Consider the following 24,317-nt stretch of genomic DNA (forward strand, 5'->3'; position numbering starts at 1 on the left):
ATTTTTTTTAATAAAGTTGTCATATCTTTTGTCCAAAGAAAAAGTTTAATGGCTGGTTATTCCGTTGGTTGAGAAAATTGACTCCAAATCATGCAGATGGATATAGTGCCCCCATATCCGTAGGCAGTTTTCAAGATGACATCAGTATTTATGCTGGCAGTTTAAAATGCCATCAATATTTGTTGAATTAAAATTCATATGAATTTAATTTTTTTTAAATTAAAAATATTTTTTTGACGGAATTCTATGAACATTCCGTTGTAAACTGTTAAGAATTTTCAACGGAATTCAATTTCGTTGAAATTTTCAACGGAGTTATAGATAAATTCCGTTGCAAACTGTTACATAACTTTTGGGTGAAACTTTTTCTTGTTGAAATTTACAACGGAATTTTTTGACATAACTATTTTCCGTTGAAATTATAGACGGAATTGTAGATAAATTCCGTTGAATTTTACAACGGAATTTTCTCACGGAGATTTTTTCTATTGCAATTATCGATGGAATTATAGTTAAATTCTGTCAGAAATTATGACAGAATTTTCAACAGAAATTAATTTCGTCAAAAATTTCAACGGAATTTTTGTTAAATTCTGTTGTAAATTGAGACAGAATTTTTTGATGGATATATTTTCCGTTGAAATTTTCGACGGAATTTATTATTTTAATATTATTTCATGACGGAAAGGTAAGGCTTCCAACGGAATACATTCCGTTGAATTTTTCAACGGAAAAATATTCCGTTGTAAATTGCAACGGAAAACAAAATTCTGTTGAAAATATTAATATTTCTAGTAGTGATTATTTATGTGCAGTAACATGAGAAAAAAAGTAAAGCACTATACAAAAATTATAAGGATAAAATCTTGTTTTACTTTCTAGTGAAATAAAGAGGAGAAATATAAGAAGTTTACTCATATTATGATTGAGTGACGGGCAAAACCAACACCCTATCTCAACAATAGAAGAGACATGAGAACATTCGGCAAAAACTAAAAAAGTAACAAAGAAGGGGATTGGATCTTGTCATATATTATTTCACATTACCATATGTCACAGAGGATCTGATAAAGACTTTTTAAATTATTTAAAATTGTAAAGTATTTAATGAAGAATTAAGACATTTATTGTCTTAAAAAATTTTAATATATTTTTCTTTAAATAATTATAAGTACCTATGAAGAAAATCCATTTCAAGTTTGAACAAGAAACTTTCTTCTTCGATTCTAACGGTCAGTACTCAGCACAGTACAATGGTGAAACCCTACACCTCCACAACCCAATGCCTCATTTCAATTTCAGATCACCATCTTCCACTCCCATTCAACCCAATCTCCAAAATTAACACCAATTCTTGTTTACGCAATTCAATCTTGCTTCGCCTTTCGCAATCGCATCCAACGCAGACACATCAACCAATCGTGTGCGCTAGGAGGCGTGGGTGGTCCCAACCATCGAATCGAAAGATGCTTCAACTGGCTTCCATGATTGCATTCAATCTCAAGATCTTGCCGGAGCCATTGAATTCGCTCATCGGCGAAATCGCGCGCGGCGATTGGAATGGAGTTCGCCCAGAGCATCACGTTCTGAAACGTCTCGTTGGTGGCTGGAGTGGGAAAATAACCAGGAGGAGGAGGCGGAGGAGGATGAAATCGGCGTGGTTCGTGTTCGTGTTGATCTGCGTTGCGGGTTTGTGGTCGTGGAGGATTTCAGAGATGGACCTGTTTCTGAGGGCGTTATTGTTTTGTGTCGCAGGGGTTTCTTTGATTCGGTTATGGCAGGGAAAGAAAGCCATCAAGGAATGGTTTTTAGGGTTTTTCTTTGGGATTGTTCTGATGATGAGTTCCAGGTTGGGCAGAGAGGATGTGAAATTTTGGGTTCAGAAGCTCAGGACTTGTTCTCCGGTTGCGCAAATTGCAGTGACAAATAGAAATAGAAAGGGGAGAATATCAAAATGAAAGCATGGAATGTTTGTTGTTTGTTCATGTTGTATCACAATCAAAATTATCTGTTCTTTGATTCAACAACCAAAAAGATCAGATCTGTGATAACTAAATGTTGTATACTGAGAATTACTAAATGATGCTTGAGGTTTTGCTCTTTTATTATAGTAACGCAACATTCCTAACTACTTTTTGATTTAAAATGTATGCCTTTTTATTTCTTCTATTTTTCATGGGTTTTAGTTTTATCCTTTAACATAACCCAACAAACTTTCCTACCCTCACAACATTTTGTAGGACCCACATTTTTTAAAACAAAAAAATAAATAAAAAATTAAAGCAAGCAAAACGAATCTCTATAACATTACACAATCACTTTTCCTACAACATAACTCTTATAAAACCCATTTTTTATTTCTTTTCACTTTTTGTCCTTTTCATAACGGTTAAAAGAAATGGAAGAAAAAAAATAGTATTTGTAAATTTCTGACATATTTGGCGTTATTTTTTATTTTATCTTTTGTCTTCAATCTATTTTCTTTTTCTTTTTTGGTAATCTATTTTCTTCTATTTTATTTAGACATCTTGGTATTATTTCTAACTCAAAAATCTTTCATAACACATGCTCATAATATTCAAAACTTAAATCATATAAATCAAACCATTAGAATGAGGATTTCTTACCTCAAATCGCTTATCCAAGATCTAAGGAACAAAACTCAAGCTTAGTTTCACTCAAAAATCAACTTCTCTCACTAGGATAAATAGTGACCGAATTTTTAGGAAGAGAGAGCTCCCCACACAAGCATTTTCAACCCCAATAAATGAGTGGAATGAACTTTTGTATTTGGATGATTATGTTATGAGAAATCAAAGAAAAGAAAAAGAAAACCTAAACTTGGTTTCTATGGAAGAAAGACGGCGCGCCCGGGAGGGAGTTGAATAAGGAATTCACTAAAAAAGTTAAATACGTTAAGTTACTTTAATTGGATAATAGCTTATCTATCTACACACCTCCATTCAATACCAAACTTTACTCAATGAACTAGAATATTTTTTTAGTCATACTTCTTCTAAGCCAAAGAGCGTACTATATCACCCTCGGGTTACTTCACTCGACTAAGGGTGAAAGACATCGCATGGAATAGCTTACACGGAAAGGAGCTTGGTACAAGCTCAGATTCAAAATAGAAGTTCAATTCTAATCATGAATGGAATCAGTGCGCCTATCAACCGTAGGGATTGGGTGCGGCCTTTCTGTGGTAGCTAGGCCTGGTAGCATGGTTAACAGACAAAAGCCAAGAGCATCGGTGACAGGGTCAACATCCTTCCGAGAGGAGCTAGCCCCGTAGGTTGGGGGAAGAGGGCATTTCCATCGCGAATTTGCATTATGAGTAATTTTTTCTACACACATTTTTACTCTAAAAATCTCACTAACTGTACTTTTTATCTCAAAAGTAACCCTAATTTATTTAATTAGGTCTTTTACGTAATTTAACCTATTTATGCATGATTAAATATTTAATCATATGCCCTTTTTTAATTAAATGGGTTAGGAATATTATAGTAATATTTTATCCTAGGAAACAACTTTTTTTAACTTACTCATTTTTTCAACAGATTCCTTATAATTGTATCACATCACATTCCCACTTCTTTTTCGGTATGAGATAATGTTGATGTCGCTGACTAGACTTGATTCCCCTTCTTGTTAGTGTTAGTGTAGTATATTATAAATATGAGCACTGATTAATTAATTAATTATTCTTTCTTATGCTATTGAGGTTGATCTTTGTTGTGTTGAGAAATAATAAATGATTTTGAAGATGTATTGTTTGAGGTGGAAGATGCGTTGTCTGCTAGTACTGTCCTTTCTTTTGCATTGCATATCTGCTACTGCTTGTAACGGTCCTTTCTTTTGTTTTGCATATCTGCTAGTACGGTCCTTTCTTTTGACCTGATAGTGACAGGAAAGGTTCGAAGAAGCACATTTGAAGCTTAATAAAGAAATAGAAGGTTGCATCTAAGTCATTTGTATCACTGGTGAGTCTTCCTGGTTGAAAACTTGCATTCTAAGTTGCAAAAAAAAAAAACTTGCATTCTATATTACCATGCCACCCAGGAGGAGATCACTGAGACTAAAGAAGCATGAAGAAGGAGAAGGAACAATAAAGAACAATAGGAAGCTGGTTGATGTTATGGGCTCTGATTCACCTGCTAACATCATCAACAAGGCAAGTAAACGTGTTATAAAAGACTATCGTTGTAAAGTTTTAATTTTTAGAACTTGGCACTTCACATTGTCTACATTTTATATTAAAATATTAGTTGTTGATTTAAAACTTTTGAAAAAAAAAAACTGGTCATTATTAGCTTCTAATAACCCAAGTAAAAGTTTGACGGGGAGCAGCCATGAAAATGTACAAGATTAGAGTTGGTTCTACGCTTCAAATTTTAAGTAGTTATTAGTTTGGTATGCATTTGAGATGGATACTCATATATTTATTCTTATTTTACCATATTTCTTCTGTCTTTAGTTTATGATTGTACTATAAATATATTAAAATGATGCATTTAACACGCACACACATGATTTTTTAGATGACAGAATTTTATTTCTCATAATCTCTAGTTTGTCCTCAATTTTTTTTATTTTTTTTTTTGCATTTGAGTGCACCTCTGCAAACATTCATCAGATGTCTACCATTAAAAAGATTAATTGTGCAGGCATATCAAGCTCCAACAGGTTCTCTTATACATGCTGATACTTTCAACATGACACAAGTAGATATACCAGAAATGGAGGAGGCAAGTGAGGCTGAAATGTCAGCGCCAAATCACTTAGATCAAATGGAAGGGCCTAATATTCAAGCATCAAGAGCAAATAAGAATCATAACAAGTCTATTTCAATGGCTGAACGTCCATCCCGATCTTTCAGCCTCAATCAAACTGAAATGGTCAAGATGTGTGATGATAATGAAGATGAGGTTAACTCTGTCGGACAGAGCTTGCCAACGGGCACAGTTGATGCATACCAAGTGAAGCCAGAATCCATACCCCTACTAAAAAAAATCCTCAATAAGCATGGAGATATTGCTAAGAATTGTACCATATCAACAATGAAATACCGTTCAACGTTGTTGGAGATGATATGTGATATCTTCTCAGAATTGCAAGACGAGGATCTTGGTAAAATCAAAGAAGATAACCTGCAAGATATGATTGCTCTTGTGAATGAAATGAAAAATATGAAAGTGGACATAGGGTGGCTTCAGATGAGACTGTTTCAGATACTTGAGGCAAAACATATTCTTAGTCAATCTAGCACACTCAAAGAAGCTGAAAAGAGCAATAGACAATTCATTAAAAATTGTTGGGCTTCCTCCTTCAATGTTAAGCCCAAGCCCATTTGAGGGGTTTCCTAAAAACCCTAACCCTAATTTCCACCTCCTCTATATATACTCATTAGTTGAGGGTGGAGGCTAGGTTAGATTAGAGAGGTCAGATTTGAGAGAACAAATTTGAGAGAATTATTTGATTGTTTGAGCAAGGCTTTATGCTTTGCATTTGAAAGATCTCTAGAGAGAGAGTTTGAGTGAAACATCTCTAGGGTAGTTTGATTATCACCATTGTTGGAGAGGTTGAGTTAACCACCACATTGGTGTATTTGATTATTCGTAACCATTATTTTCATAGTGGATTTTTGATCTGGACTAGGTCCCGTGGGTTTTTACTTCTTCATTGGAGAAGGTTTTCCCACGTTAAATCTGGTTGTGTTCTTCTTCTCTCTCTCCTGTTTTCATTTTGATTTTTTCGCTGCGCTACCTGACCTGGTGAAGTTCAGGCCGAAGTATTGCCGAGATTCGAGATCAGGATCTTGTTGATTGACTTCCGCACAAAAGGCCCCTGAGCCGATCTGTGGGAACCGAGTTTTCCCAACAGTGGTATCAGAGCCCGAGTTCGACGGGTTCTGAAGGAGACGAGATGGAGACCAGTGGCATAACTCATGATGGAGATATGTTTAAGTTGACCGCAGACAACTTCACTTATTGGAGACCGATGATGGAAGATCATCTCTACTGCAAAGATCTGCATGAGCCCATTATCCTTGATGAGAGACCAGCAGGAAAAACTGATAAGGAGTGGGAGATCCTGAGTCGGAAGGCGGTAGCCACGATCAGGAAATATATTAATAAAAGCCTCTTTGAGCACGTGTCCGAATTGACGAACGCGTATGAGTTGTGGACGAAGCTAGAGTCCATGATTCAGAAGAAGACTCCCAGGAACAAAGCACACCTGGTTCGCCGACTTGTTAAGCTTGAATACAAGGACGACATGAGCATGATTGAACACCTGAACACCTACAAAGGTATTGTGAATCAGCTGACAAAGGCTGATATGAAAATTGATGAAGAATTGCAGGCATTGCTGCTGTTGAGCTCGCTGCCAGAAAGCTGGGATTCTCTGGTGGTGACCCTGAATAACTCGACTCCAGATGGAAAATTAAAGATGGATGTCGTGACAGACAGCCTCCTGGGCGAAGAATCCAGGAGAAGAGAACGAGGTATTTCGAGTACGTCTGAGGCCAATGTTGCTGAGAACAAAGGGAAATCCGACTCCCGGGGTAGAAGTAAAAGCCGCGGTCGAGATCGAGATAGAAGAGGAAAGTCCAGAGGTCAGTCAAAGCCGAAATATGAGTTGAAATGCTTTTACTGTGGAAAGACAGGCCATAAGAAGCTAGACTGCTGGACCCTGCAGAATGATGAGAAGAACGGCTCTGTGAAGCCGGATCAGATTATTCCCAAGAAGAGGGAAGACAAGAGCACTACTGCGGTGGTTGCAAACCCTAATGCCGATATATTCCTCCTAGGTGAGGATAATTATTTGAATGTTGCATATGATGACTGCACCTGGATTGTTGACTCTGGTGCCTCCTTCCACGTTACTCCACACAAAGGTTTTTTCTCCTCTTATCGAGGTAGTGATTTTGGAGTCGTGAAGATGGGAAATCAAGTGACCAGCAAGATTGTTGGTGTCGGTGATGTAACTCTGACCACAGATGTCGGATGCCGACTTGTGTTGAAAGATGTAAGGCATGTTCCTGACATGTGTTTGAACCTAATCTCGGTAGGCAAGCTTGACGATGCCGGGTTAGTGAACTACTTCGGTAGTGTGAGATGGAAGCTGGCCAAGGGAAACTTGGTCGTGGCCCGAGGTAAGAAGGAAGGCTCCTTGTACGTGATGCAAGAAAAAATCAATGGCGGAGAAGCCAATTCTGTTCGAGATGAACCTAGCTTGGAGCTATGGCATAAGCGCCTCGGCCACATGAGCGAGAAAGGGCTACAGATCCTGAACAAGAAAGGATTATTGACCGGGTTGAAAGGCCAAGCGTTGGAGAGTTGCACGCACTGCCTAGCTGGAAAACAGCACCGGGTTTCCTTTGCGAGACCGGATCAACCAAGAAGACGAAGGAATATTCTTGACCTCGTCCATACTGATGTTTGCTCCATGTCAGAGAAATCTCTTGGAGGAGCTCAGTACTTTGTTTCATTTATTGATGACCATTCCCGCAAAGTGTGGGTATATTTGTTGAAGACTAAAGACCAGGTACTCCAATCCTTTAAATAATTCCATTCTATAGTTGAAAGGGAGACTGGCAAGAAATTGAAGGTGGTCCGATCTGACAATGGTGGTGAGTATTGCGGCCCATTTGATGCATACTGCAGAACGGCCGGGATTCGACTTGAGAAGACGCCCCCCAAGACTCCACAGTTGAATGGACTTGCTGAGAGGATGAACAGAACTATTGAAGAGAAGGTCCGAAGCATGTTATCCAATGTCGGATTGCCGAAATCATTCTGGGGAGAAGCCGTCAAAACTGCTGTTGACTTGATCAACCTCTCACCATCACGGCCACTTGAAGGAGAAATTCCAGAAGAAGTCTGGACAGGTCAGAAAGCGGCCTATAATCAATTGAAGGTGTTTGGATGTCGAGCTTTCGTGCATATCCCTAAAGATGAAAGGGCCAAACTTGATGCGAAGACAAAAGAATGCATCTATCTTGGTTCGTCGAGATGTGAGTTCGGGTTCCGACTTTGGGATCCAATCAATAAGAAGATCGTGAGAAGCCGAGATGTGATCTTTCATGAGCATGAGAATATTCATGACATCTCGAAGCCCAAAGTCCGAGTTACTGTCAGACGTGAAGAACCCATCCCTCCTGTCCGAGTTGAAGCAGGGGGAGAAAATCAAGAAAATGATGATCAGCAACAAGCTGAAGATGACCAAGACATTGAGGTCCGAGTTGATGATGAGATCCGGGATGAGAATGATGAACCGGGTTCTCAAGCTGAAGAACAGCCGAGATATCCAACTCGAGAAAGAAGACCCTCTACGAGATACCCATCTGATGAATACACCGTTGTTGCTGAAGACGGTGAGCCTCAGAGTTATGATGAGGCTATGATGAGCTCAGAGAAAGAAGAATGGGAAAAGGCAATGCAAGACGAGATGAAGTCTCTGCACGAGAATCAAACTTATGAGCTGACTGAGTTGCCAAAAGGAAGACGAGCTCTGAAAAACAAATGGGTCTACAAGATTAAGAATGAAGAGAACGGGCAAAAGCTGAGATACAAAGCCCGGATTGTAGTGAAAGGCTGCAATCAGAAGAAAGGAGTTGATTTTGAGGAGATTTTTTCTCCTGTGGTGAAAATGACCTCGGTCCGAACCGTGTTAGCTATGGCAGCTTCGATGGACCTCGAGGTAGAACAAATGGACGTGAAGACGACATTTCTTCACGGTGACTTAGAAGAAGAAATATATATGGAGCAACCTGAAGGATTCCAAGCTCCAGACCAAGAAGACTTGGTATGTCGTTCGAAAAAGAGCCTCTATGGCTTGAAGCAAGCACCTCGGCAGTGGTACAAGAAATTTGAATCATTCATGATTGATCATAAGTTTGTGAAGACTGAAGCCGACCACTGCGTATTTGTGAAGAGGTATGAGGCAGGAGATTTTTTGATCTTGTTGTTATATGTTGACGACATGCTTATTGTAGGGAAAGACAAATTGAGGATAGCCGCCCTGAAAAAGGCGTTGAGCTCGTCCTTCACAATGAAGGACCTCAGCCCTGCAAAGCAGATTCTCGGAATCAAGATCACCCGAGATAGAAAGAAGAAGCTACTGTGGCTAAGTCAAGAAAAATATATTGAGAAGATTCTGAAGAGATTCAGCATGGACAAAGCCAAAACAGTGAGCACCCCCCTAGCCGGACACATAAAGCTGAACCAGAAGCAATGTCCGAGATCTGATGAAGACAAAGATGAGATGATGAAGGTCCCTTACCAATCCGCCGTCGGAAGCTTGATATATACAATGGTTTGCACTAGACCCGACTTGGCGTATGCTGTTGGAATGGTAAGCCGGTATCTGTCAAACCCCGGCAAAGAGCACTGGGAAGCAGTGAAGTGGATCTTCAAGTACCTCCGAGGTACGACCGACTTATGTCTCCGATTTGGAGAAGGCAAAGCCGAGTTGCAAGGCTACTCGGATTCTGATTTAGGGGGAGATTTCGACTCGAGGAAGTCGACGACGGGATACATGATGAGATTTGCCGGAGGAGCTGTCTCTTGGCAATCAAGACTTCAGAAATGTGTTGCACTATCTACAACTGAGGTTGAGTACATTGTCGCTACTGAGGTAAGCAAAGAGATGTTGTGGATGAAGAAGTTCCTCATGGAACTCGGCCATGATCAAGACAAGTACGAGCTGGGTTGTGACAATCAAAGCGCAATCCATCTTGCGAAGAATTCAACCTATCACTCCCGCACTAAGCATATTGATGTGAGGTATCACTGGATCCGAGATGTGGTGGAAGGTGGAGAGCTCGAACTCGTCAAGGTGCACACTGACCAAAATTGGTCCGACATGATGACAAAGCCGGTTCCAGCAAGAAAATTTGAAGACTGCTGTGAAGGAGCCGGGTTGATGCTGAAGTCGTCGCATTGAAGTCGGAGGGGGAGATTTGTTGGGCTTCCTCCTTCAATGCTAAGCCCAAGCCCATTTGAGGGGTTTCCTAAAAACCCTAACCCTAATTTCCACCTCCTCTATATATACTCATTAGTTGAGGGTGGAGGCTAGGTTAGATTAGAGAGGTCAGATTTGAGAGAACAAATTTGAGAGAATTATTTGATTGTTTGAGCAAGGCTTTATGCTTTGCATTTGAAAGATCTCTAGAGAGAGAGTTTGAGTGAAACATCTCTAGGGTAGTTTGATTATCACCATTGTTGGAGAGGTTGAGTTAACCACCACATTGGTGTATTTGATTATTTGTAACCATTATTTTCATAGTGGATTTTTGATCTGGACTAGGTCCCGTGGGTTTTTACTTCTTCATTGGAGAAGGTTTTCCCACGTTGTTCTTCTTCTCTTTCTCCTGTTTTCATTTTGATTTCTCTGCTGCGCTACCTGACCTGGTGAAGTTCAGGCCGAGGTATTGCCGAGATCCGAGATCAGGATCTTGTTGATTGACTTCGGCACAAAAGGCCCCTGAGCCGATCTGAGGGAACCGAGTTTTCCCAACAAAAATGTGGAGAGAGAACTTGAAAAAAATGATGCAGAAAATAATGCTGTGGCAGAAAAGCTCCGATCAATCCATGCTAAAGAGACTATTTGCAAGGAGACACTGGCTAAAGCAAGGGACGAGTGTACAGCAATAGCTGCAACTATTGCAGATGCCAAATCTAAAGTGAGGCGCTTTCACAAGTGCTCACTGGTAGATGGTTTGCTTTAAGCCATTTCATCTCACCATCTCTGTTTTCTCCATGGTAAAGATTTTAGGATTGTTAACTGAGTTGTCCTTTATGACTGTTCTTAGTTGATTGTGTTTTTCATTTTTAAAATGTATGCTAAGACTGTTGTCAGTTTCCATTTATTTATCTACAAGAGTACTCAATTTGGGGTTGATTGTGTTTTTCATATATAAATATACCGTTTCATACTTACTGATGAATGTGTGATGGAGGAAGATATATTGAAGGAGTCAGGATTATAGCTCAGTGTGTGTATATATATATATACATTTGAAAGTCACATAAAATTTGCTTATGCTACCACTGGTAGACAAATTATAAAAAATATGCTATTTGAGTAAATAAAACTTCGTGCTTAGTTCACAATAAGAAATGGAAATAATGCTAAGTCAGGCTAATGAATCAAGATCTCGTGTGAGGGGGCATGTTGAGATATATAGTCCCACATTGGTTGTATGAGCAACTAATGTGGAGTTTATAAGGTCTTTGTGTTGGAATTTTTAATTCCTCTAAACCTTATGGTGATAACTATCACCTACAAGCCAAGATCCATCATACCAAATCATAAAGAAAAATAAGAACAACATAAAAGTGGAGGCATACCTGTCTCCATTGCAGCGGAATAACTTTTATCTTGTCTCTTGAGGTTTGTAGTCTTCCTCAGTCAAATCACCCTAAAACCTTATTCCTTAGTGTGTCGTCTCTCTCTTGATGGGGAAGAGAAACTAGGGTTGTTAATTTGACGTATTGGGACCATAACCCTTTTTTATAGTGTTTTTATCTTTATTGTTGGGCCAACAAGCTCCCATTATACCTAGCTGGCCCAACACCGGTATCCACTCATTCAGCCCATACTCACTTAGGAATCTATTTGGGAATATTTAACTGATCACTTTAATTTACCCAATATATATAAATAGCACAATATAATTATTAATATAATATGTGACCCACAATAATTATTAGAAAATATAATTTCCTAACACTTTGGGCTTAAAGCGTGGACAATGCAACATGCCCAGCCTACCTGTGCTAAGAAACTCCACAAGAGGAAGTGGGGGACGGCGAGACTCTGATACCATGTAAAGAACCAATTCAACCCAAAAGCTTAAGCTGTTAGGTGAGGCTACATTAATGGTTTTTATATATCTCAACACGCCCCCTCACACGAGAGCCCACTGGGCTTAAAGGGTGGACAATATACAAGCCCACATACATGTGAGAAGGTGAGATTTCGAACGCTCTGATACCATGTAAAGAACCTTGGGATACACCACCCCAAAAGCTAGCTCAAAGGGTGGGAGTGCCCAAGACCTTATAAACTCCACTTTAGTTGCACATATAACCACCAATGTGAGACTATATATCTCAACATTTCTATATATCTCAACAGATCATATATAATTTCTCAGAAGATGCCATTTATATTTTTGTCCATGATGATATCCAGATTCACTGGAGAGAGCTAATAGCATTAAACAGAGATACTTTGTAAAGAAAGTCATAAACTTGGATTTCCAGACAACAGACAATTTCTAGAAATCTACCCAAAAGAGTAACTTGATCAACAATGTCAAGCCCCCGAAGCATGAATTTAGTTAGGATAGTTTAAAATGTTGTTTGGATTTAACGTCTCTCACTTATGATAGTTCCATTGCTATCCATCAATATTGACACATAGAAATTCACAACCCTGCAATATCAACTTGGAGTCATACACTTAAACAATGTTTATGTGTATAACATAATTTGTCAAGGCGGATACACGGGGAAGCCTGTGGCTGAGGGCTACCATCAATGGGCTAGGTGGAACAAATACAACAATGGTATTGGTTGTGCTCCGGCTAGTCTGGTCATTGGATAGGAGGCGGGTTTGAGTACTTGGGCCATCGTATTCGGTTGAGGCGGGTTGAGTACTTGGGCCCTGAGTACTCGGTTGAGGGGGAGCATATCAATGTTGGGTTTCACACTTGAGGCAGAGATTGTTGAGATATTCAAGTGTGATGAGTCCCACATTGATTGGTAATGAGTTAAATGAAGAGTATATAAATGGAAGGACTCATGAACCCAATGCCTTAAGGTTTTGGGTTGACATGTGGTATCAGACTCATTTGGTGTATTTGGGATTGGTGGTGGTCTCCCGCCACGAGCTAGACTAATGATTGCCTAGGAGGCGAGTTGAGTACTTGGGTAGCATATCAATGTTGTCGAGCTAGACTGGTGATCGGCTAGGTGATTGTCGAGCATATCAATAAGTCCTACATTGGTTGGTAATGGACTAAGTGAAGAGTCCAATGCCTTAAGGTTTTGGGTTGAGATGTGATGTCGGACCCACTTGGAATATTTGTTCCAGTTAGCTCATTGGTGGTGGCCTCCCGCCACGGGCTTCCCCCTGGACCAGCCTGACATAATTTTCCTTGCAAACTTAGAGATCATATATCATGAAATTAGTGATGATTTTCTATGTTTATACATTAAAAATATTTATTTACGTTAGCGTTTTTCAATCAAGAGCACAATTTTATTTTAACTATAAAAAATCCCAACTAAGGGATATCAAATTATTAACACTTAGGTAGACCATAAATAACGTAACGTACACAAGTTACCCAACTCATTCTACGTGTGTTTTTCCTTAAGTATCCATCAACTTAATAGTCTAAAATTTTCACGAGTTAGTCAAAATTACCCTTATATCGTTAAATAACTTTTTATTAAATAATTATATTATTAATTTATTATTAGATTGATTTTTTTTTCTTTCACACACACATGTATAGAGAGTGGGGAAGGATCTTTTGACTTCGTTATAAGATTACAAAGTCTTATTCCTAATCTTAGTCATTGATTTTCTTGCATTTGACAATTATTGCTTATTGAGTTATGTCTATTAATTAATAATTAATCCTAAATAAATTATAACCATTAAATATACAATAATTAATGGTTGAGATGTGAAGTAACAATCTTATGTTCATATATATTTTTTAACATCCACTGATGATATATAAATTTTGTCTTGCAGGCTACATAATAATGCAATGAGAGTGGTGATGTGGTGGTGATGACAGATGATAGCAATAGCATTATAGGTGATGGGCTGGTGGAAGGTTTAAAATACTTTTTATATTTTACTTTATTAAATATAGGGATTAACATCTTTAAATATAGTTACTTCATTAGATAGCATTATAGAATTATCTCTTCCAATCCAAAAAAATATTGATTTGAGGTTTGGAAAATAATAATATAGGATATTTTAGTAAAATTTATAATGTAAAAGGAAAATAAAATTTCTAAACTATCCTACCTCTATTTTTTGTACTTTATTTTTTTTGCTTGTTTCAGTGCTTAAACCTCAAACATAATTTTTGAGATTTTGACTGCAGTAGTTTCTTTTTTTTAAAAGTTTGACCAGATTAAGCTTCCGGTCAAACTTATTATAGTAATGCATAATGGCGTGGTACTGACACCACTGCGATAAGACACGACACGATAACAATCGCGTTACACTCAATTTTATCAAACCAAGATCATCTGAATCAGAGCCATTGCACAAAAATGCGATAGGATGTGTACCAATTTCATGCACTCCAACAATCTCAAAGTACCAATTTTGGACGCGGCACTGTGAGTGCCAATTTCATGCACGATTTCCAACGTGCACAGTAGACGTGGTACACATCCTACCGCGTCTTTGTGCAATAATTGTGGCTCTGATTTAGATGGTCTTGGTTTGATAAAATTGAGTGTAACACGGTTGTTATTGGGTCGTGTCTTATCGCGGTGGTCTACGAATAAGTTTAGCCGTTGGTAAAGCTCGAACATGATTTCATGCTCTATTTTATTTTTATTTTATTTTTTCTTGTTTAGGTGTGTTGGAAAAGCTCAAACTTAACATTTTTGGTTAAAAACTGAAAAAATTTAGCCGTTGGTAAATCAAAAACAATTTCATGCTTTATTTTAAAAAAAAGTTATTTGTTTGTTTTGGTTTCACGACCATACACACACCTCACTCTTAGGTGGCGTTTGGTAGAAGAGAAATTTTTGTTTACCTGAAAATCTTGATTCTCTAAAATATTATGGAAAAATGAGTTATCTGAAAATGTGACTAAAAAGGTGTTTGGTAAGTATAAATTTTCCCAAGATTTTGTGGTTAAGTTTACTGAGTTTGTGTTTGGTTGATTATGAAATATTAGTGGGATTGTGAGATTATTTTACCAAAATAACCCCACTTTTATTTTGATTCAAAAAGTTCTGTACGTGACACCATTTGTTCAAAAATTATACAAATCAAAGGGTAATAATCGTACAAACTAAAGGGTAATGTGGTCTATTCTTTCTGATGAATCAAAGTGATGATGTGGATGCAACGTACACTTGATGATTCCACGCCAACATAGTTTTGATGATAACAAAGAGAAATGATCAAGAACGAAGCAACATCCAAAAAGAAACTCAAGCAAATGTGAAAGCAATGCAAGCACCAAGTCTCAAGCATCAATCCAAGTCCAAAATCTCAAATGGTATATTTATTTAGGACTTAGGAAAAATGTGTAAAGATGTATAGATACTAAGCATTGCATGAGCTCAAGGTCATTCATCACTCATATCTTTCAAAAGCATGCATCCTTAAAGAAGTGTCAAAACAAAAGGTTGATTTGTCCAAAATTGATTTGAAAAAGGTACCTACATGATTTAAACCCTTCAAGACAGTTTCCATAATCAACTTTATGAATTACAAGTCATAGAAACCCTTTTAAAAGTAAAGAAACTCAGAATTCGAGCAAAAAGGATGCTACCATGAAATATCCGGATATTGCACTGAGAATATCCAAATATCAATATCCGGATACAATATCCGGATATCCATATCCGGATATGAGCCCGATAAATATCCGGATATGTACGGATTACAACGGCTATAAAACGGCTAGAAATGGCTAGTTTTCAAAGAAGTGTCACTATAAATACCCACATCAGTCATGGTGAACAATACACGATCCTAGATCATTTATTGAATATTTATTACTCATTCTAGCTCGTTATTGCTCATTAATTGCTTACTTTACTCATTGCATACACTTGAGCTCATCTTTCTTTTGAAGCTATACATCTCTTAGTTCTTCAATTTGTGCAATCTGTACTTTGAGAGTACTTAGCCACTTTTAATCACCTCAATCTTACTTCTTGATTTGAGAGGGGAGTGAACCCTATACTTGAGAGGTTACCAAATTCCTAAGTAAATTTAGAGTGAAAAATTGTGAGGCATCAAGAGCCTGAAGTCTTGAAAGGTTGTAGAGGTTTGTCAAGCACCCTCAAGCTTGATAGTTAGTGAAAAGAATTGATTGAGCGGCTTCAGTCTGGACGTAGGTCACGGTGGTGGTGACTGAACCAGGATACATCTAGTTTGCAATTTCTCTAACCTTTACCTCTTTACTTTATTATTGAAATTGCATCTTTAGATTTTCTTTATCCATTCGCTTGCTTACTTTGTTAATCTCTACACTTGATCTCACACTTAGATTTTTCCTCATTAAATCACTTTATTGAAGAAATAGTCTTTAAATTATCAAAGGAGGCACTTTGCGAAAAGATTTTGTAAAACTCAATTCACCTCCCCTCTTGAGTATTGAAACCATTTGTCCAACACTTTCGTGGGTCACTTTTTACTTTTCCGGACAACAAAAAAGTTCCACCTAATCTATAGCATTCTATTGACGGGGGACTGTACATAAAATTACACACAAAAATTATTTTTGGGAAAAAAATTTATCCAGAAAATTTTGGTGTTTTTTCATACTAAACATGGCATTGTTATTTTCCTTACTTTACTTTCCCAGAAAACTAAAAAAAACTTGGTACGAAACACACCTTAGTGTAAAGCATAAAAAGATTGTAAAGACAATACGGGGCTCTTTGACCACTTTAGTACTGTTTGGGATTAAATATACGAAATTGGTATCTCAACAGGAGAAATTACCGTATGGGGTCATTAAGTGCCGCAGGGAGATCCCAGCGTGTCCAAAAGACGCCACCCCCTCCCCACGGAACTCTTGTTAAATTTTTTTGTTTTTTATTCGGACAGAGTGCCGCTCACTGTCTCCCACGACACTCAATAAAAAAAAAATTATTTAAATAAGTGCTGCATGGACCCCCCTACTGCATTAATTAAAATAATTTTTTTGAGTGCCGCAGAATCCCCCCTACGGTACTAATAAGTCTCTACGATTTTTTTTAATTAAGTATGTAATGACTTTTTTTTTAAACCCCCAATTTCATTTACTTCTGTTATAACCTTTTTTATATTTTCATGCTTTTTTTCCCTATTCATGATTTCTGGGTGCGTCGTGTGGCATTTATATTTACCCAATTTGCAATTAGGGTGTGGTTTTGCTTAGAGGCTTCACCCTCCCCCTCCTTCGAATGGAAAAAAATTAATAGATGAAGCTGAGTTTTTAAAATCGATAAAAATTTCACCTTTTCCTCTCAACTTCTGCTAATGTGATCTACTCGTCGAAGTGAAAGCGAAGCTGAGTTTGAAAGGAAAAGGAGCACAGAGGAGCAGGAGCCAGAATCGAGGGGGTCTCCGATCGGAGGACAAAGGGAGCACTCATTCCTTCGTCCACCTTCGCCGTAAACCACCAACAAACCGTCAACCACCTTCGCCGTTCATCGGAGCCACCAGTAGAGCAGTGAGTTTCTTTCGCAGAAGAATCACAGGTACTGCTCACTTTGAGATGTTACTCTTCTTGAGTTTGAAGTTGAAAAGTAATTTGCTTTATCTATTTTTCTTCCTAGATCTACAAGTATATGTAACAATCATTTTTGTATATTTTCAAAATATTTTTTATCGACTTAAGGTGGTTGAATTTTCAGTTATTAGTATGGGTTTTATAAGAGTTATGTTGTAGGAAAAGTGATTGTGTAATGTTATAGAGATTCGTTTTGCGTGCCATAATTTTTTATTTATTGTTTTGTTTTAAAAAGTGTGGGCCCCACAAAATGTTGTGAGTGTAGGAAAGTTTGTTGTGTTATGTTAAAGGATAAAATGAAAACCCTATTAGTATTGGGGATACTGATTTTGTTCTTTGTCCTCAGTAAGCAGGCCAGAAGATTATGACTTGCGAGAAACCCTCGGTCCAAAGAAATTTTTTGATCAATTATTTGGTTCCTGAAGAAATGTAAGCTTCTCTCACCCAATTTATCTTGTAAATAACATGTAGCTTAAAAGTATATGACGATGAATGATGATAAGTTCTTTGGAGAGCCTTTAATAACTTTGACTTAGTTCTCTAATTAATGGTGATAATTTATGATCTCTATATTATAATTGGATGAATGGTGATAAGTATCAAAAGGCCTTTTTAATTAATAAAAGGTGATAAGTTTTCAATTTCCTTACTATAATCAATTAGATATTGTAGAATAAAATGGTTCTCTATAAGTTCTGATTTTGGGTTTACCTTAAATTGTCTTAGTAGGGGCAACAAACAAAAATTTTAAGTCTATTTTGATTTTTACATGGGATTTATGTTTCTAGTTTACTAGTCATTTCACCTTTGAAGCTTTGTCCAGGCTAGCAATTCACTTGAAGAATTGATCATAATGAGGTATACCAGTTCACTTTGAACCTTTACTATATAATTTAATTACAGATGAACATAAAATATATTTTATTATGTAATTCTTATTAATTATACATGCCTATGTTACAATTTCACACAAGAATAAATTTAAAATTAATACAACTATTACTAATGAAAACAAACCCTAAATATTAATAACAAATTAAATATTCTAAAATATATTATTAAAATACTAAACACAAATCATCAATGACTAATTATTATGTCAAATATCTGCATACCAAAAAAAAAATTATTATGTCAAATATCTAAATCTAATTACACATCAACATAAAAATATATTTTATTAAGTAAAATTTCTATATATTAATTATAAAACATGACTATGTTAGGATATCACAAAATAATTAACCATAAAATTATAGCAACTTTTTACCAAAAAAATAAATAAATTATAAACAATTCATTATTATTCTAAATTATATTATTAATACTTATTATGTCAAAAACCCTAAATATAATTAATTACACTTCAACATAAAAAAAATTATTATTTCAAATCTCTATATATTATTAATTATACATGCCTATCTTATTAGGATAACACAAAATAATTAATTTCAAAAATTATAACAACTATTTCTAATTAAAAGAAATCCTAAACATTTTTACAAATTAATTAAATTAAATCAGATTACCAAAAAAAAATTAAATCATAAAAATATAAAGTATCATATTAAACACTACTTTCCAAAGACAAATATATAAATATAATTAATTGCAATTGCTTGTGTTAGTAAAAAAAACTACTGGTGTATTTATAAAAAAAAAAAAAAAACTACTGGTGTATTACATTACAAAAAAAATAAGAAACACCAATGTATTCTAAATATTGTGTGTCAAATATCTAACTAAAATAAGTAAAAAAAGTTAAATGATTTAAATTGATAGAAGTAACGTTGATTCTTACTTGCCTCCGTGGTTTTCCTTTGTAAGAGAGCTTTCAATGCATTTGTTGCAATTGGTGTGCTCTGCAAAACAACAAATCCAAGGAAGCTGCAAATGGCAAAAAAGAGATAGAGAAAAATGTAGATCTGGCTGGATTTTTACTATAAATAAAAAGCGATCACAGAGATGAAAAAAGTAAGATAAGGCGGGGGATCAACGGTAGGGGATATGCCACTTGGGGCATGCTGTATGAGTTTCAAGGGGGGGCCGGGCGGCACTCTAAAATGGATATAAAAAAATACAATATTAGTTTAAGCGGGGATGGCCGACACTTATAAAAAATAACAATAACAAAATAGTATCAGTTCAGTTGGAGGGTGTGGGCGGCACTCATTAAATATCATTATTGTAACAAACAAGATACTATATATATATATTGTTTGTTTGCTGTTTAGATTCTCTGATATTAGTTGTTATGTTAATATTTGTAATTAGCCAATCCTTTTACTGTTAGTTTGTTCAGATTTAATAGTTGTTACGTTTATTTTCTAGTAGTTACGTTTTGTATTTAAACACAATTAAATCAGCAATGAAAGCAAGCAAAACAGCAATTGCTGTATTCATATCCAGTAACCATTTTGTCTATTCCGCAGTCTCTATATGGTATCAGAAGGAACGATCTAGGTCCCTTATATTCTTCTTCCTCTTCTTTATTTTAGTTTTTCCATTTTTCGTTTTTGTCATCATGTCCAACACAGAAAACATTGATCCTCCTCTTCACACTCCCTCATCCACTCCTATTCCGCTATCGTTTGGCACTGTCCAAACTATAAAAACAACTGATCCTCGTTCTCCTTTCTACCTCTCTTCTGCTGATAGCCCAGGTGTTCTTCTCACCAACATCCTGCTACGTGGTTAATCCAATTATGATACATGGAGCAGGGCTATGAAAAACTCACTGGATGCCAAAAATAAACTCGGTTTCGTGATAGGTTCCATAGATGCTCCAACTGAAGCTGCATCTGATGAAGCTCATGCGTGGCGTATGTGCAATTCCATGATCTCAGGATGGATCCACAACACTATTGATCCTCAGCTTCGTCCCTTCATCAAATACTTTTCCACAGCTAAGCAACTCTGGGATGATTTAAAGGACAGGTATGCTGTTGCAAATATCCCTCGCATTTACCAGTTAAAGAGTCTTCTTCCTTACATCAAACAACAAGGTTCCTCTATCAGTCACTATTACACCCGTCTTCGAGCCATATGGGATGAACTCGAGGAGCATTACACGTCTGACCCATGCTCAAATGGTGACCAATGTCCTGCAACTAAACTCCTCAATACCATTGTCACCAACGATCAGATTTATCAGTTTCTCATGGGACTTGATGAAGCTACCTTTGGCATCATCCGTTCTCAAATCCTAAACACAACCCATTGCCTAACCTCAATCGTATATACTCTATGGCAACTCAAGAGGAAACTCACAAATCCATCATCCGTGCCTCACCTGATCGAGTTGATGCTGTCGGGTACGCACTCCAAACCAAGCCAACCTTTTCTACACCAGCAAGGGCAGCTCCTCCAACTCGTGTGTGCACACACTGTGGCAAACCTAATCATGACATCTCAAAATGTTTCTTTCTTCATGGATTTCCTCCAAAATCCTCAAGCAAGGATCGCTTCAAAAGTCGCAACAATTCGGCCTCAGCTCATGCTGCACTGATGCCAGGACTTCTTCCAACCCCCTCAACTGCAAATGCTGTTGCACCTTTAACTCCCGATGTTGTGTAGAAACTATTATCTCTCATTGACAAGCCTGTACCTGATTCTCAAAACTTAACTGGTAATGCTCCTATATCTTCTTGGTTAATTGACAGCGGAGCTTCTCAACATATGACAGGTAACCGTACATTGCTTCATGATCTTCATACCATTGCTCCATCACCGGTTGGATTACCAGATGCTTCCACTACTGTTGCGACTCAGGAAGGCACTGTCTATCTTTCTCCAGAATTAACATTGAACAATGTTCTCCTTGTCCCCAACCTTACTTGCAATTTACTCTCTGTCTCCCATTTATTAAAATCTTCTCAAGCTACTATCACTTTCAATAACTCCACTTGTTTTTTGCAGGACCACATTCAGAAGACGCTGATTGGATTGGGTAGCTTGGATAATGGTGTATATGTGTTTCACCCACCCAAACGTCAAGCTTTCACAACTTATGTAAACCCTGATTTGTGGCACAAACGTCTGGGCCATCCTTCCTACGATGTTCTTTCCTTTCTTCCTTGTAATTCTTCTGGCATTAGAAAAAATAAGGTTGACATCTGTGATGTATGTTCACGAGCTAAAATGACTCGATGCCCATTTCCTTTAAGCAGTAATAAAACATCTGATTGTTTCCAACTAGTACATTGTGATATATGGGGTCCGTATAGCATGCCAACAATCACTGGTTCTCATTACTTTCTTACAGTGGTTGATGATTTCAGTAGAAATACATGGGTTTATCTTATGGCTGAGAAATCTGAAACTAAAAATATTCTCACTCGATTTTTTGCTATGGTAACAACACAATTTGGCAAGAAAGTACAGGTGTTTAGAACTGATAACGGCACTGAATTTTTGTCTCATTCCATGCGCAATTTATACTCCAATCTTGGAATTATTCATCAAACTTCATGCATTGACACTCCTCAACAAAATGGACGTGTGGAACGTAAGCATCGAACAATCCTTAATGTGGCCCGTGCACTTCGTTTCCAAGGAAATTTGCCGGTACAATTCTGGGGAGAATGCATTCTCACTGCTGCACATCTTATTAATAGAACTCCAAGCAAACTTCTTCAAGGCAGAACCCCTTATGAACTACTTCATGGTCGTCCTCCGTCCTATGATCATTTGCGTACGTTTGGATGCTTATGTTATGCCTCCACTCGCCCTAAACCCTCAGATAAATTTGCTACACGCTCCATACGTTGTATCATGCTCGGTTATCCTTATGGGAAAAAGGGATGGAGATTAATGAGTCTTGATACAAATAGTATCTTTGTATCTCGTGATGTTCACTTTCAGGAATCAACCTTTCCTTTTGCTAATGTCTCTTCACACAACTCCACTCTTATTCAACCTGAAATACAGCTACCAACCGCAATTACACCAGCTGAAGAACACACAGGTTTATCACAAAATACTACCTCTCCTCCTATTCCTCCTATTACTACTTCATCTCTTCCTACACCTCTTCTACTAGACCCCTCCTCCAACGACAGGGGGAGTTCTGATTCTCCTACATCTCCAAACTCCACCTCACCCGATCCACCAACACCATCTGAGAATGAAACACATCACAATGACATCGCTCGACCACAACGCAACCGTCGTCCTCCACGATATTTGGAAGACTACACTTGCAACCATATACAAACACATGTACATCACTTCAAGTCATCTACTCCATCGGTCTCTTCTGGTGTAAGGTATCCTATTCAAAACTTTCTTTCTTATTCACCTTTTACTTCCAAACACATAAATTTTTTGGCAGCTTTGTCTACCGAAGTTGAGCCCTCTTCTTATAAACAAGCTGTGACTGATCCAAGATGGTGTGAAGCAATGCAAGCAGAAATCAAGGCACTTCAAGATAACAACACATGGTCACTCACTCATCTTCCTTCCGGAAAACATGTGATCCCTTGCAAATGGATCTATCGGATAAAATATAAATCTGATGGTACGGTGGAACGTTTCAAAGCTCGCCTTGTGGTTGCTGGTAATCATCAGGTGGATGGTGAAGATTTTACAGAAACTTTTGCACCAGTTACTAAGATGGTAAGCGTCTGAACCTTCCTTTCAGTTGCTGTTGCAAAGAATTGGGAAATTCATCAATTAGATGTCCATAATGCATTCCTGCATGGTGATCTCCACGATGAGGTTTACATGCGTCTTCCTCAAGGTTTCAATGCTGCTTTTCCATCTTAAGTCTGCCGCCTACGTAAATCCCTCTATGGTTTACGTCAATCACCAAGGAACTGGTTTGCTAAACTATCCAAGTCACTTATCGACTATGGTTTTGTTCAATCCAAGGCTGACTACACTCTTTTCACTTTTACCCGCAATGATGTCTTCTTGGCGATTTTAATCTATGTTGATGATATTTTATTAGCAGGCACAAATTCTGCAGCTTGTACTCAACTAAAGTCCTATCTAAATTCTTGCTTTCAAATCAAGGACCTTGGCCCGTTGAAATATTTTCTGGGGATTGAATTTGCACGTAACTCTTCCGGCCTATTTATGACTCAACGAAAATACGCAACTGATATTCTGAATGAAGCAGGCTTACTTGCATGCAAACCGGTTGAGTTTCCTATTGAACCAAATCATAAACTGGCAACTGTTGAAGGCCCTGACTATAACGATCCTGCACGGTATCGTAGGTTCATAGGAAAGCTCATATACCTTACTATCACTCGACCAGAGTTATGCTACGCGGTCCATGTTCTGTCTCAATTTATGCAGCAACCCAAATTGGATCATTACAATGCTGTTGTTCGCTTATTACACTATATCAAGGCTAATCCTGGTCAAGGACTTCTTCTCTCTTCATCATCCAATCTCCAACTTCATGGCTACTGTGATTCCGATTGGGCCAGTTGCCCCATTACTAGAAGATCAGTCACTGGTTATTTTATTCAACTTGGGTCTTCTCCCATCTCATGGAAAACTAAAAAACAGCCAACTGTCTCACGCTCTTCGGCTGAAGCTGAATACAGAGCTATGGCTTCTGCAACTTCTGAATTGGTTTGGTTGAAAGCTTTTCTCAAATCTTTAGGAATCTCTCATTCTTCACCTATGCAGCTGTTTTGTGACAGCCAAGCTGCTTTGCATATAGCAGCTAATCCTGTTTTCCACGAAAGGACCAAACACATTGAGCTGGACTGTCATTTCGTACGTGATCATGTCATTCAAAGAAACATTGCTACTGCTCATATAAGATCATCCGACCAGCCAGCTGATATTT

General features: G+C 37.6%; 1 protein-coding gene across 1 annotated transcript; it reads left to right on the forward strand.

The window, feature by feature from the left end:
- The first annotated feature begins 4,054 nt into the window (after positions 1–4,054).
- On the forward strand, positions 4,055–10,735 carry LOC133294738 (uncharacterized). The gene is made up of 3 exons (XM_061493481.1): positions 4,055–4,177; positions 4,671–5,292; positions 10,563–10,735. The coding sequence occupies exons 1-3, from the start codon at positions 4,055–4,057 to the stop codon at positions 10,733–10,735; spliced, it is 918 nt and encodes a 305-aa protein (XP_061349465.1).
- Positions 10,736–24,317: the final 13,582 nt, after the last annotated feature.

Source organism: Gastrolobium bilobum, unplaced genomic scaffold (assembly GCF_033153095.1).
Source record: "Gastrolobium bilobum isolate Gb01-03AN ecotype WA unplaced genomic scaffold, APGP_CSIRO_Gbil_v1 utg3268, whole genome shotgun sequence".
In the NCBI taxonomy this organism is placed as follows: domain Eukaryota; kingdom Viridiplantae; phylum Streptophyta; class Magnoliopsida; order Fabales; family Fabaceae; genus Gastrolobium; species Gastrolobium bilobum.